Raw genomic sequence first — 12,839 nt, 5'->3', positions numbered from 1 at the left:
TCAGCAGGACTACATGGCTACATGATCATGCCTTTGAATAGCAGCCCAGATATACCTCCACCTTGAAGTAACTGCATAAGTATATCCCTTCCCTTCACCTTAAACATCATTTGGTTCCAACCCCCTGCCACGGTGCTCCTCACACCTTCCACTAGTCCAGGTTGCTCAAAGCCCCATCCAACCTGGCCTTGGACACTGCTAGGGATTGGGCAGCCACAGCTTCTCTCAGCAACCTGTGCCAGGGCCTCAGCACCCTCACAATAAAGAACTGAGAGAATCACAGAATGACTGTATGCAAGAGGATTTCTCATACCTTAAAAGGTAAAACAACAGTACAGAACTTTTTGTTTAATAGGATTTGAGGAAAAAATATGAGAAGGTATTGAATGGAAAATGGCTCAGGATTTTGTAGAATCAAAACTCAGTATCTGAAGTATGACCTTTAGACTAGGACTGATTAGGTTTTGATAGAGTTAAAAGAATTTTGTGTCCTAAAGGTGTTGACTATAAAGTTTTCTTGTTTAGCCTCTAAAAGTCTATCTAAGAAATTAAAATTCACTTTAAAATTAGGTAGGCAGACATATGTATATTAATACTGCTTTGGTGGAAGAGCAAATATGTGAAAGTTATGCTAGAAATGTTGAGTAGCAAATAATTCTTCATTTGCAGAGACCCTTCCCATTCACATCTGTGGCTTCTTTCAAGAAACCACAGAGTAGCTGTGAGTTTCTCCTCATTCCTGTGTGTATTTTTAGAAATGAAGTACCAGACCATAGATTAAGAAAAAACTTGTGTTCAGGATGTGTGCGGTGTACAGAGCATACTTTCATTATAGAGTAAGCATCAGCTAGTAGGGGAAAAATGTTGGGAGATCATTTAATCCCATTCCAATGAAGTTTCTATGAAATCTATTTGTGCACCTTAAAAAGAATAAACACGAGAAACATCAGGATGGAGGAGTGAAGTGAAATAGGTCATAGCTGAATGCTATAACTGAATGATGAGACAGATGGTCAGAAACAGGGTATCAGGGAGCTAGCACGATCAAACAGCTGTCATGGATAGGAGCATGTTGCTACCAGAACAGCTCTGGATGCTCCTGCTGCATTCATAGTCTCACAAACGTATTTTTCAGCAGCAAGTGAGATTCTGGCAAGGAGCATTACAGTAGTAGTAACGAGATGATGTTTCGTAAGTTCCTGCTGCTTCTGTAGATTAATTTTACTTGTAAAGTTTGTTCCTTTCCAGCAAAGAGATTTAGGTGAGCAGACTGGCAGGGACTTGCTTGTTTCCCTTCTTTCAGGCTGAGCTTAAAGTAGATGACTTCAGAGAGCAGCAGAAGAGCATGATGCATGCTGGGCCTGTCAGGAGAGGCCCTATGAACAGTTTAAAGTCACTGACTGCCACTAGTCAACAGGGTCAAAGTAGCAGTAACTGTTAGTACAGCATAACACCAAGCCACCTCTACACTGTGCATATAATGCTATATAGAGGACTCAGGCATGATTCTGGTATCAACCCTGGTTTATATTTAGTGGAATTATAAAACAGAATCTCTGGCTAGTCTTATTTTCCTGTGCTGGCTTGTTTCAACCCAGGCACATGGCTGTTGTCTTGCAAAAGTGAGTCATGGCAGTAGAAGAATCTTTGTGGGGGAGCACAACTGTCTGAACCTATTAAAAGCAATGTCAGTTTGAAGTTACCTGCTTAAAATAACGTGGCATTTGCTATTGCAGCAAATACTCTCAACTGAACAAAAACAAGTAAGAGAAAAAAACAGTTGTAACCAGAACAGCTGGTACTTCTGAAATTAAATACAGAGGTAATCAGTCACATTCATACTTATCTGTGGTGTGATTTCTCACCCTTCTCACACCTAGTTTTAGAGTAATGTACATCAGTCTCCTGGTAGAATGTGCAAGAAGGGCTTTGGGCATTTCCTCTGCAACTATTGGACCTGATGGTGTGAAGAAGCACCTAGAACTGGTGAAGCCTGTAGCCAACTGCCTGTATTCTGCAGCTGATAGAGCAGCTCCAGATGCTCTCTTATGACTGGAGGTTACACTCTTAGTATGAAAATAAAGTCTTTATGTAGATGTTAAATCCAAGTTTCTTGTTTGCTTTCTCAAGCAGAAAGAAAATCTGAATACATGCTGTGTAAGGGAGATTGTACGACTATTTTATTGGTTGTTAGGTGCTGTGGACTACCATCTTTCCAAATTCACTTTTTCTGTGGTTTGCCTCATTTTCTTCTGTGTTCAGAAGTAAAGCTATTTCCCCACCTATCTGCAGTTGCATAACTCTTTCTTTCTAATATGACTCTACACCTTTGCCAACTACCAGAAATGCTTACACGGAAGAAACTTTATTACAGCAAGGTACTTTTAGCTGCCTTAAGCAGAATTTGGTGGGAATAGGGAAAGGGGAAAGAACAGTCAGTATCAAATTGTCAGCCAGCTCTTTTTAGGCTACCAGCATGTGCTCCTTGGACCCACCTCTGCTCCATTTGGCAAGCAGGCAGGTAGTGTTGTGGTCTACTGTGGGTAAATTCAGATGTGGTATTATTATATGAACATTAAAACACCTTTTGTTAAAAGAACTGTGAGACAGCTAATTTTTGAAGTGGCTGCACAACATTTACCTACTGGTGAAACTAAGGTCACCAGAAATAAGCAGTGCCCACCACCTGAGGGAGGAAAATATTTCCAAGTTCAGGCTCAGCTGTAGCTTCTTCAGAGGCTGATTTCACCCTGACCTATTAAAGGCAGCTATGGATAGGGTTGATCCTTTTGATGCTCCATTTATAGCTGAAAAAGTCAGCATGCCAAAAATGATGATGTAGAAGTCAGAGAAGCCAACCAAACATTCCCCACATGTTTAACTTTGGAAAGTAACACCTTTGCACCCACACTGCATGCTCTATGCCTGTATTTATATTGTAAATCTAATGCTGCTAAAAGGCAGCCATGGCTTTTGTTGGCAAGGGGGGATCTACCAGCAGTTTAGTGTGCTGTTTGGCTGTGGTTTTAGTCAGCTTCTATGACTTTGCAGGACTGTCAGTTAAGGGTTTGTACTTGAACAGAAGTTCTTAGGTGATACTGAAGAGAGAGACTTGAAATGTTAAATATAACTTCCAGCTGTATTGTTCTTCTCCATAAATACAGTAACTATGGTCCTTTTTTGGCAACAGGATCAAGTTCTCAGTACTGCTTACAGGGTGGATTTGGAGAAGCTCCTCTTAGAGCTGAAATAAGTTTCTGTCCTGACAGACCAGAAAGGGAGACAAAGCAGGGTCTTAGGTTAGATGGGAAAGTAATGGAGTTAAGTAAAGTACTGTGAATTTGAGAACACATAAAAAGCGTAGATACAACATAAATAGAGCTGAAAGGAGAGAAAAAGCATGGGACCTGCACATGCTAACTTGCTTACTGGAGTGGTAACATGGTTAATATGCAGCTAGAAAGGACAAGGAACACATGGAGCTCAATGAAATACACAAGTGTGGAATGTGATCCTAGATGCTATCGGTCACTGTATAGAGTTAGTTCTGATGCTTGACTACAGCTGGAATGTGATGCCAGAAGACTGATCATGCTAAAGGTGACTGGAATTGAGAATAAAGTAAAAAAGACTGTCAGCTATACATATATGTAAATGTCACCAAAGACGTTAATGATCTCCCTGCTCAGAGCAAGATGGGGCTCCCTGTATTTGGAGGACTGTAAATTATGATAGTTGTTTGTTTTTAGTGAGACTTACCTGTAGTTAATTCAGCAGTAAAACACTGCATTCTTTCTAACCAGTAAGTATCTCTGGTATTACTAGTACCTTTATCCTGAATCTGTGATTTGGCACCTTGGTACAAATACAGCAAGTACCTATAAGCACCTATATGATGGTGTCACATAGTTTTATATAAAAACATAAAGACCAACACTTGACTATCAAACTCTGCCATAGCATACTTATGAGAGTAGAGGTCTTTGAATATCTGTAGACATCATCATGTCTCTGAACACAAATTTCAGCTCCTTGAACAGACCCTGCACAATTTTACACAATTACTGCTTCTGCATTTGCTGCATTTTTGAACTATTTTTCTTTTCCTTTTAGCTTTACCTTCAGGCCAGAATGAAAGGAGACTGGGCAAGACTTTTACGTCCTACCATACAATTTGGTCTTATTGCTGCATCCATCTATGTGGGTCTGTCACGTGTATCTGATTACAAGCATCACTGGAGTGATGTTTTAACAGGACTCATTCAGGGAGCTGTGGTAGCCGTGCTCATTGTAAGTAATTCCTGAGGGGAGAGGGGTGTGCGTGAGTGTGTGAATGCTGCTTTTATAGGCAGCTCCTTAGAACTGCAGGCTGTGTTCAGAGGAAAGCAGGCCTCTCTTCCTAATGCTTCCCCTCTCCAGCAACTTTCAAACTCCTTGAACTGCGTGTAGCACTAGTACTTTAGTGAGTAAGGCAGAGACTGCACCAATGATAAGTGGCTTTTTTAGCTGTTGGACAACATGAAATTGTCCCTGCCCCAGAGCTTTTCAAACAACCAAGTTGGAAATGATCAACTGCAAAACCATGTGGGCCTCTAAATAACCCTACCTTCTGCTTCTAGCCAAATTCTACATCTCAAGCACAACAGCAGAGGAGAACTGTGTATGAGGTAAGAGAGGGAAAACCCACAGCCTTTAAGGATAAGGGCAGCATGAAAATATAAATCTCTGCCAGCTTAAGCAGCCAGTTTTTTCAGTCTGATGGAAAACAAAGACTCTTCAGCATGCCTTGTGTGCATTTTGAGTGCTAAAAGTGTGTTCACAAGGCATGTGAAGCTGAGCTGTTCTGATGAGTGAGGAGTTATCCCATGGAAAAGGGGATCACATAAACTTGGAGCTGCAGGCCTGGCTGACTTAGTGGCAGCAGTTGTGCTGGCCATCATCACAATGCCATGGTGCATTCAGTCATGGGAGGGAACAGATCAGAGACATGAGCTAACTGAGGTCATACTGAGGAATACCATTACCAAGAACTGAGGCTCACCAGCAAGGACCAAGTCCAAGATAAACAAATGTTCCCTCAGCTGGAAGTCAGAAGGGCATAGTTCATTCCAAGATAAAGCTTTGTTTACTTGTGGCAATCAATCATCAAAACAAGCCTTGGAGCTGCTCTGGGAAGCTCTGCAATACTGCATTAGCAGCCGTTAAATGGCTGCATGTTGACTAAAACATAATTCTACCCCTCACTTTTGTACAACCTCATTCTCTAAGAAAAGGGGTGCAGGGAATGAGAGAAGCATCAGCGACTGAAAAGCTGAGGGAATTTTATTTTTTATTAGGATAACAAGTTCAGCAGGGGCTGCTGGATAATTGCGAGGAGGGTATCTTAGAGATGCTTGGCAATACAGGCATGAGTAGAAGGTGGCACTACAGGGAACAGAGTTGAAAGGTGAGGAAATTATTTTTAAAGAGAACTGAAGAGTCCAGGAACAGCTGAGGTGAGAGCATGCTGGGGCAGCAACTGCAAATGGAGCACTAAATTGAGTTTAGTGAAATTTAGCATTGTGTGGAAGCTGAAACTCATCTGGTATGCAGCTAAAGCAGCCTGCTGGGCCACCAGCCAGCCTGCAGTGTGGAGTATGGTTTCTTCTGCTGCCATAAATTGTGTTCTGAAGTTCTCAGGTTTGCACTGGGATGGCAGGAGGTGATGTAGGAAGGGATCATGAGAGAAAGCTTCTTAATTACTATACTTCATGCAGCACTGTACTCAGCATGCCTACTAGTATGACTTGAAGTGGGTAAATGGAAGAAAAACTGCAGAACTGGATCAAAGGATGTGTCCTGTAGTTAATAACTGTGAAGAAAGTGAGGTGGCATGGTCAAAGAAATGCAAGGAAGTATAACATAGGCAGTTAGCCTTACAGCTGCTGGGGCTATGAGACACTTGAACTGAGGAGGGAGCTGCTGTGAACCTTGCCAAGGAGAGGAATCTAAGGTTTGTTTAACCAGTAAGAATAAATGCAAGTGAGGTCACACTGCAGATAGTAAGTTATTAACTATTGAAGCATCTTCCTCAGCTAAAGCACAGACTCTTCTGTCCTATTCTAAATAACTTCCAGAGTAAATTTAACCCCACATGTGGTGTAGACCCTCAGCAAGCATATTTTGCCCCTTCATTTAAAGGAAGGAGTTCAAATTATGGCTACTGTGATGAAGCAGTTCCCAACAAGGCCATTAGAGCAATTATTTACCACACGAACTTTAAATTTGGCTTAAACCATCAGTGAAGCAGTCAGAGCGGGAGCAATAGCTGGAGAAAAAAGCTATTGAAAGCACAGATGATAGAATTTTATACATGACTTCTTAGCAACTTTCTAATATTTCAACCTGTTTAAACTTTGTTTTGATAATGGAGTTTACCATCTGCAAAAGCATTTACCCATTGTCTCAAAGACTTACAAGTGCAGGATCTTAACACTAATTTGTTCACTTAGGTTGTGTACGTGTCTGACTTCTTCAAAGTGAGAGGATGTACATTTCAACCGAAGGAAGATTCCCATACAACCCTACATGAGACTCCAACAAATGGAAATCACTTTGGCAGCAATCATCAACCATGAAGCATGACCCACTTGTCTTGCTCTCTGAAAGGAAAACTATTTCACAAGTCTAACTCTGTAATGGAAGTAAATGCCTTTAAGGGACTGCTGCTGCTCTTGGATGCTCACTTTACCTGTATATAATAACATCTACTAGAGTTACAATAACCACAGTTATTGTATATCTAAACTTTAATATCTGTTGGTGCAAGCCCTTGCTTAGAAGAACAAAGTTATTCAAACTGTAAATTTTTATTGAAAACACGGTAACGGTAATATTACATAAACTGTTTGTACATGCCTTATTAAACTGTGGCTAAAATACGCTCCATTAAAAAATTATTGGAAATGGAAGTATCATGTGATTATATTTCCCCATAAGGTGGCTCTTGTGCTGCTTCTGGAAGACAACCTGTTACAGGTAAAGGCTTGCAGCAAAGACAATATCCCTCTTGATTTTTGTAATCCCTATTAAAAAGGAAAACACATTAATATCCAACACTCATAACTGACACAATCACTATTTAAATACAGTCACATGCATGTAACACCTTGCAGTAAAGAAAGTGATATGAGTCTTAAATGGAAGTAACAGTACATCCATTTTCAGTCACAAACTTTGTTAAACTGTTAGTATGTGCCAAAACCACCACCTTTTAAAGTCAAACTTTATCAGACAAATGCTCTTCTCTGGAAAGAGAGCAATGATCTGTTCACCATGAAGTCAACAGCAGACAATTACATTACCAAATCCTTCACCCACATTCTGTGTCCTACCTGCCCTCCCCAACTTTCCTTTTCTAGAGTTACTTGTACTGTGGAAGTGAAATACATACCCTCTGCAAACTTGTTTTCCAGCTCTGTGTTTCCGATGGCTTTTGCAGCTTGGCACATCTGCCGAAGCAATTCTTCCAACCTCCTCATGCATCGAATTATGCTGCCTGTATAAAAGGTGTGGGAGAAAACTATGTACCTCCTGCTACATCATGTCACTGAGTAATTCAGTTGCTTGAGCTTACTCTGGATTAAAGTTTTAGTTTCTTCTCCAACCCTGTTCAATTTTCTAAAAAGCCAAGGGTAAGAAAAGCTGTATGTCTTAAACTTGGTTTCTCTTTAACAGCGGAATTCTCCATCAGGCATTTCCTTTAAGCTGTCTCCAAATGCTTGTCCTGTTGTTCCTTTCTACTGCCTTCATGGCCTCTAACTAATTTAATCAGAGGACTTCATGGGCTGTTCTGTAATTCCTATTTTCTTTCAAGTACTTGAAGTTTAACATGTTACTTATTTAGACCTTCCTGAAAAAAAACCAACCCATACATGTTTGGGGGATTCATAAGTTTGCTGCTTCAAGAACACAGGGGTTTTTTTTGTTATTTTTTTTATAGCCTTTGGTGTGTGGTCTACCTCACTACTCCTGTGCCACTCAGGAGTCTATGGACTACTCTACTCTATGCACTCAATTGCATGCTTACAGTTAATGCATGAAAGCTCACACTGCAACCTAATACCCACGATAGTTTGTTACACATTCACCTCCTGTTTTAACTTCTGAGCTCAGCCTAAGTCCCTGTAACAAATGTCAACAAAATGACCTTAACCATTATGCTCTTCTAGTGGCATGCAAACTGCGTGCTGTTTGGTTATTTCCTCCAACATCATCTTTCACCTAGAGTCAAAATTGCTGTAAGCAAAATAACTGTCATAGGGTAAGTATGGGATGGAGTTATTGAGAGCAGCCCTGTAGAACCCTAATGGGTACTGGCAGATGAAGAGCTGTGCCTGACAGCAATGTGCCGGCAGCCCAGAAAGCCAACTGCATCCTGGGCTGCATCCAAAGAAGCATGGCCAGTAGGTTGAGGGAAGGGGTTTGCCCCATTTTTCCACTTTCATGACACCCCACCTGCAGTACCCACCTCTGGGGCCTCCAACAAAAGGACACGTGTTGGAGTTCAGAGGAGGGCCAGAGAAATGATCAGTGGGCTGGAGCACCTCTCCTATGGAGACAGGCTGCGAGGGCAGGGCTTGTTCAGCCTGGAGAGGAGAAGGGTCCTGGGAGATTTTATGTGGTCTTTCAATACTTAAAGGGGACTTGTGAGAAAGATGGGGACAGATTTTTTAGTAGGGCCTGTAGCAACAGGACAAGTAAAGTGGACAGATCCAGACTAGATGTAAGGAAGAAATCTTTTAGGATAAAGTTTGTCAAAACACTGGAACATGTTGTCCAGAGAGGTGGTAGGTGCCCCATCCCTGGAAATTTTAAAGGTCAGGTTGGATGGTACTCTGAGCAACCAAATCTACTTGAAGATGTCCCTACTCACTGCAGGAATACTGAACTAGATAGTATTTCATTGAACCACAGAACGATCGTCTGTAGACAAGGCATAGTACCTGGAAAATAGCTGTCTTCACACAGACTGTTCTTTCTTTAGAAACTGACATGGCCTACTGGTACCCTATGAATGTGTTTTAGAAGAGAAAGGTTATTTTACTTCTCACTTTTCCAACAGCTTTGTAGAATGTTCTTTTCATATGGACAGTTATCTGTAAAAACTACTGCAATGACATCACGTGAAAAACCCCATTGATTGTCAACTGTACACAAAGCACAAAACTGAAGGAAGTTAACTGCAGGCAGCTCCCCAGAGTGTGGCCACGCTGTGTTAGGGCTGGCTCCAGCTCAGCTCTTAAAGATCCTACTCATCTCATGTTTCCAAGGCCACCCACGCCAACTGTTCCACAGAGTTTCATTTACAGGCAGCATAGCTGGGGGTGTTGCAGACATACTTTTTTGGTGCATGAAAAAACCCTGCATTTTTGGAATAAATGACTGTTGTGTATACTTACTTCCACAAAGCAAAACAGCTGATCTGCAATTGGTTATTAGGATACTTTGATCAGCTTACCATTCTTCCCTACAGCTTTAAAAAGCTCTCATTTCTACTTTTCCCCAGTACACATTTCAGTTTCATGGCAACTTATTTTCATTAGTCAATCAACACTGCTCCAATTTGTGGCAAGCATATTTGCTCTTCGAGCACACAGGCTTATTGCTGCAACCTCAAAAGGCAGCTTCAAGTTTTCACACTACTCGTAACTGCACCCAAAGGGGCTTCAGACAGACACTTGACCATCAGTACTAAAAAATAACAGAACACCATCCATCCTTATGCTGTAATACTGAAAGCATGCCACTGACTCAAGGTTTCTGTCTAGGAAAGTTCTTCTGGTGCCTGTTAGCCTGAATGGACCACACAACTGAACATCAGTGTCTTGTGAAGGGCACAGCCTTTCAGAAAGTACTTTTAGCATGTTTGAGGAAAGTGTGTGTGATGAAAAACAGTTTTAAAAAATGTGGTGGCTTCCAATGCACTCTCTAATGGCTGGACAATTTTGCTTCCTTACAATGAGACTGTGCCTGCCTGTAATAACAGCAGTTCCTTACTGCTAATTCAACACTGCCCAGAAGTCAAAGAGGAAGAATGACCTCATTTTAGAGCTCTAATCAGGCATCAACAACCTCCATGAAAATCACAACAGGAAACACTGACACCTAACATGAAAATTTGCACTTCAGATCAAAATAGGGATGCTGTGGGGTTTTGTGTTGTTTGGGTGATTTTTGTCTTATCACTGTAGCAACTTTGCTAATGGGACAAACTCCCCTGGGATTTAGTAACACCACTCTGCATTTAAGGTAAGCATAACTGGCAGTGGATATCTGAAGGGCACAGAAAACCAGCCAAACTAAAAGTTAGGGGAAGAAACATATGTCAACCCCTGCCATAAGAGCTGAACTTCTCAAAATAGGCCCGTAAGATCTGATTTTGAGGGAGGTAGTTAACTGGCTGACCTTAGCCCAAATACAGTGAATGAAAAACACTACTGCCCAGTGTATTCTGAACAGTCAAGTGCCAATGTGAAAATGTAAGCCAGCTACTGCTTCTTCCTCTGTGTTCCCCAGCCTCAGGGTGCCTCCACAGCAGATGTAAGGCTCACCCATCTGCTCAGATACAAGGAGGAATCTGCTGAGTGCAGAATCAAAGACTGCCAAGATTCCTACTGCTTGCAGGCAACCTGCTTTAGAAAGTCCTATGCACTGGGTCACAGAACCGCATATCTTCCTCTGTTTTAAGGGCTCCCATTGCAACTGTGTACATACAAAAAATTAAACAGCATTTTAAAGAGGCAAGACGACGACAGGAACAACTTCAAGAAGAATGTTCACATATCAGCAATTACACACAGTGTTGTAAGACTGGTGCACCCATCCTACTGTTCTTCACAACTTTCAACACTGCTGACAGAAGATGAAATCAGGTTTCCATTCTGGTTTGACCTTCAGTTTTTACAAAATATCTGGGCTTTAAGTCATGCTACTTTTTAAGTAATGAAAACCAAGTATCCTTCCTCAAGCTGCAGTTTCTCCAGTTTTAGGAACCATACTGACCCAAGGTGGCAGGTTACATCTTAGGCTTTCCAAGTATCTGCACTGCACTGCACTGCTGTGATGAACCATCCAGAACAGAGATGTGGTTACCACCTCTCACTTCTGTCATCACTAAGACAGCAGGAGGAACCTTCAATTTACCAAGTAAATAAACCAATTAACTGTAACAAGAACAAGCACAAGAACTGTACATCCTGATGTCAAGCATTGGGAATATGTTTTCGTCTTTAACTAACAAAAGAAAGTTATATTTTGTTGTAATAAATAGGATTTCATTTATAGAAAGTTTTTAAAATTTATATATATTCCTTTTAAAAGTCTTCTATAGATTCTTAATAGAATCTATAGATACAGAATTATAGAATCCTATTAAGACTTCTATATAGGTTAGAAATCAACCTATATAGTAAACAATTTTTTTCCAACTTAGTTTCTGCCATGCAGAGACTTGAATACACCTAGGTTAATAAATTTTACTATCTTTTATATGGTTATTCAGAATTACCATTCCTTGATATGGGATTACCATCCCACACCTCCTAAAGAAGAACTGATTAACATACCTTCAAAGACATCAGTCATTTTGCAGATATGAGCAAAGTTAGCACCATTTGCCCATGTATGAACAACATCCATGAGGTGAGGTCTGAAAGAATTCAAGTAATTTTCTTCATCAATTTCCAGTTTTGCTTCTGCTGACACCTTGGCGATTCTTTTTGCACACTCCTTTAAAATAAAGGGTTTTAAATTTAAAATATGCTTAAGCAGATTAAGTCTTCTATACTATTAGGTACTGCATACAGGATGAGGTTTACCCTTTCAGTCTTAAACTATTCAGAATCAGAAAAAAAATCTGTTTTCATTAAGTCTGCCTGCATTAACATCTTAGAGTGTAGTAAGAAAGCTCATAGAGGTTTTTAAAGGCATGTTCTAAATCAGCACAAAGACCTCCTGTAAACAAGATAACCCATTATTACACACTGCAAAACCACATGCAGAGTCAGCCAAATTCACTGATGATCTAAAATCATCTAAAAACCATGTGCTTATACTTTCCCCACACTCTTCACTCATGTTAACATTAACACTGAGCTTGGACCTATTTCTAACAGACAGCATTTACCTGCATTTGCCGAAGTGGTCCTGCCAACTGCTCTGTCAGTTTTGGCATCTCACTGGACTGAAAAACAAGACATTAAATAATTTCATGCACTTCCATACATTTACTCTATACCAAATTAAATGCAAAAACAAAAGTTCAATGTGTGCTAGTGCCATCCTAAATTGCTCCAATTAATTATACTAATTAATTAAAAATTATTCCATCCCAAATTATTCTTAAACGTGTTATCAAACACTAAAATTTACTGAACTCCCCAAATACTTGTTCTTCCAAATAAATCAGAAAAACCAAAATCTTTCTTTACAATGTGGCAACACTATGAAAGAAATCTGCCTGCTTTCTGAATACTTCCAAAATTCCCTCTGTTTAACTGTCCCACAGTTCTGAACTGCCAAAATGACCCTTTACTACTTTAACTGTTACAAGCTTTTCTTTAAGAATATGAAAAGTAAATGCTTTTGGTAATTAAAACATCTGTAGTTATATGAAAATATGGCTATACAAAAATGGCAACATTTTTATGTCCTGCATGTTTAGACCCAAGTACTACTGTTGGGTGAACCACAATATTCTAACGATGGCCTACCTTGGCATGCCTTCTACTAACAAAAGTAACCCATTAGCACCTGCCACTAATGTGCCTCCCACATTTGGAATCATCCTGAGTAATACA

At 40.5% G+C, this 12,839-nt stretch overlaps 2 protein-coding genes across 4 annotated transcripts in view; one reads left to right on the top strand and one right to left on the bottom strand.

Moving 5' to 3' along the window:
• The window catches only part of PLPP1 (phospholipid phosphatase 1), a 60,217-nt gene extending 53,267 nt beyond the window's left edge, over positions 1–6,950 (top strand). For both annotated transcript variants that reach the window (XM_034073191.1, XM_031051577.2), the window contains exons 5-6: positions 4,114–4,290; positions 6,492–6,950. In XM_034073191.1, the coding sequence (XP_033929082.1) occupies positions 4,114–4,290; positions 6,492–6,617 (303 nt within the window). In that variant the 3' untranslated portion in view covers positions 6,618–6,950. The remainder of the gene's footprint in view (positions 1–4,113; positions 4,291–6,491) is intronic.
• MTREX (Mtr4 exosome RNA helicase) overlaps positions 6,833–12,839 on the bottom strand; it is a 46,325-nt gene continuing 40,318 nt past the window's right edge. For both annotated transcript variants that reach the window (XM_005151948.4, XM_031051624.2), the window contains exons 24-27: positions 12,167–12,223; positions 11,607–11,769; positions 7,433–7,537; positions 6,833–7,064 (exon numbers count right to left, since the gene is read on the bottom strand). In XM_005151948.4, the coding sequence (XP_005152005.1) occupies positions 7,012–7,064; positions 7,433–7,537; positions 11,607–11,769; positions 12,167–12,223 (378 nt within the window). In that variant the 3' untranslated portion in view covers positions 6,833–7,011. The remainder of the gene's footprint in view (positions 7,065–7,432; positions 7,538–11,606; positions 11,770–12,166; positions 12,224–12,839) is intronic.

Source organism: Melopsittacus undulatus, chromosome Z (genome assembly GCF_012275295.1).
Source record: "Melopsittacus undulatus isolate bMelUnd1 chromosome Z, bMelUnd1.mat.Z, whole genome shotgun sequence".
NCBI classification, from domain to species: domain Eukaryota; kingdom Metazoa; phylum Chordata; class Aves; order Psittaciformes; family Psittaculidae; genus Melopsittacus; species Melopsittacus undulatus.
Note: the sequence above shows the minus strand (reverse complement) of the source record. Positions and strands in the feature narration are given on the sequence as shown.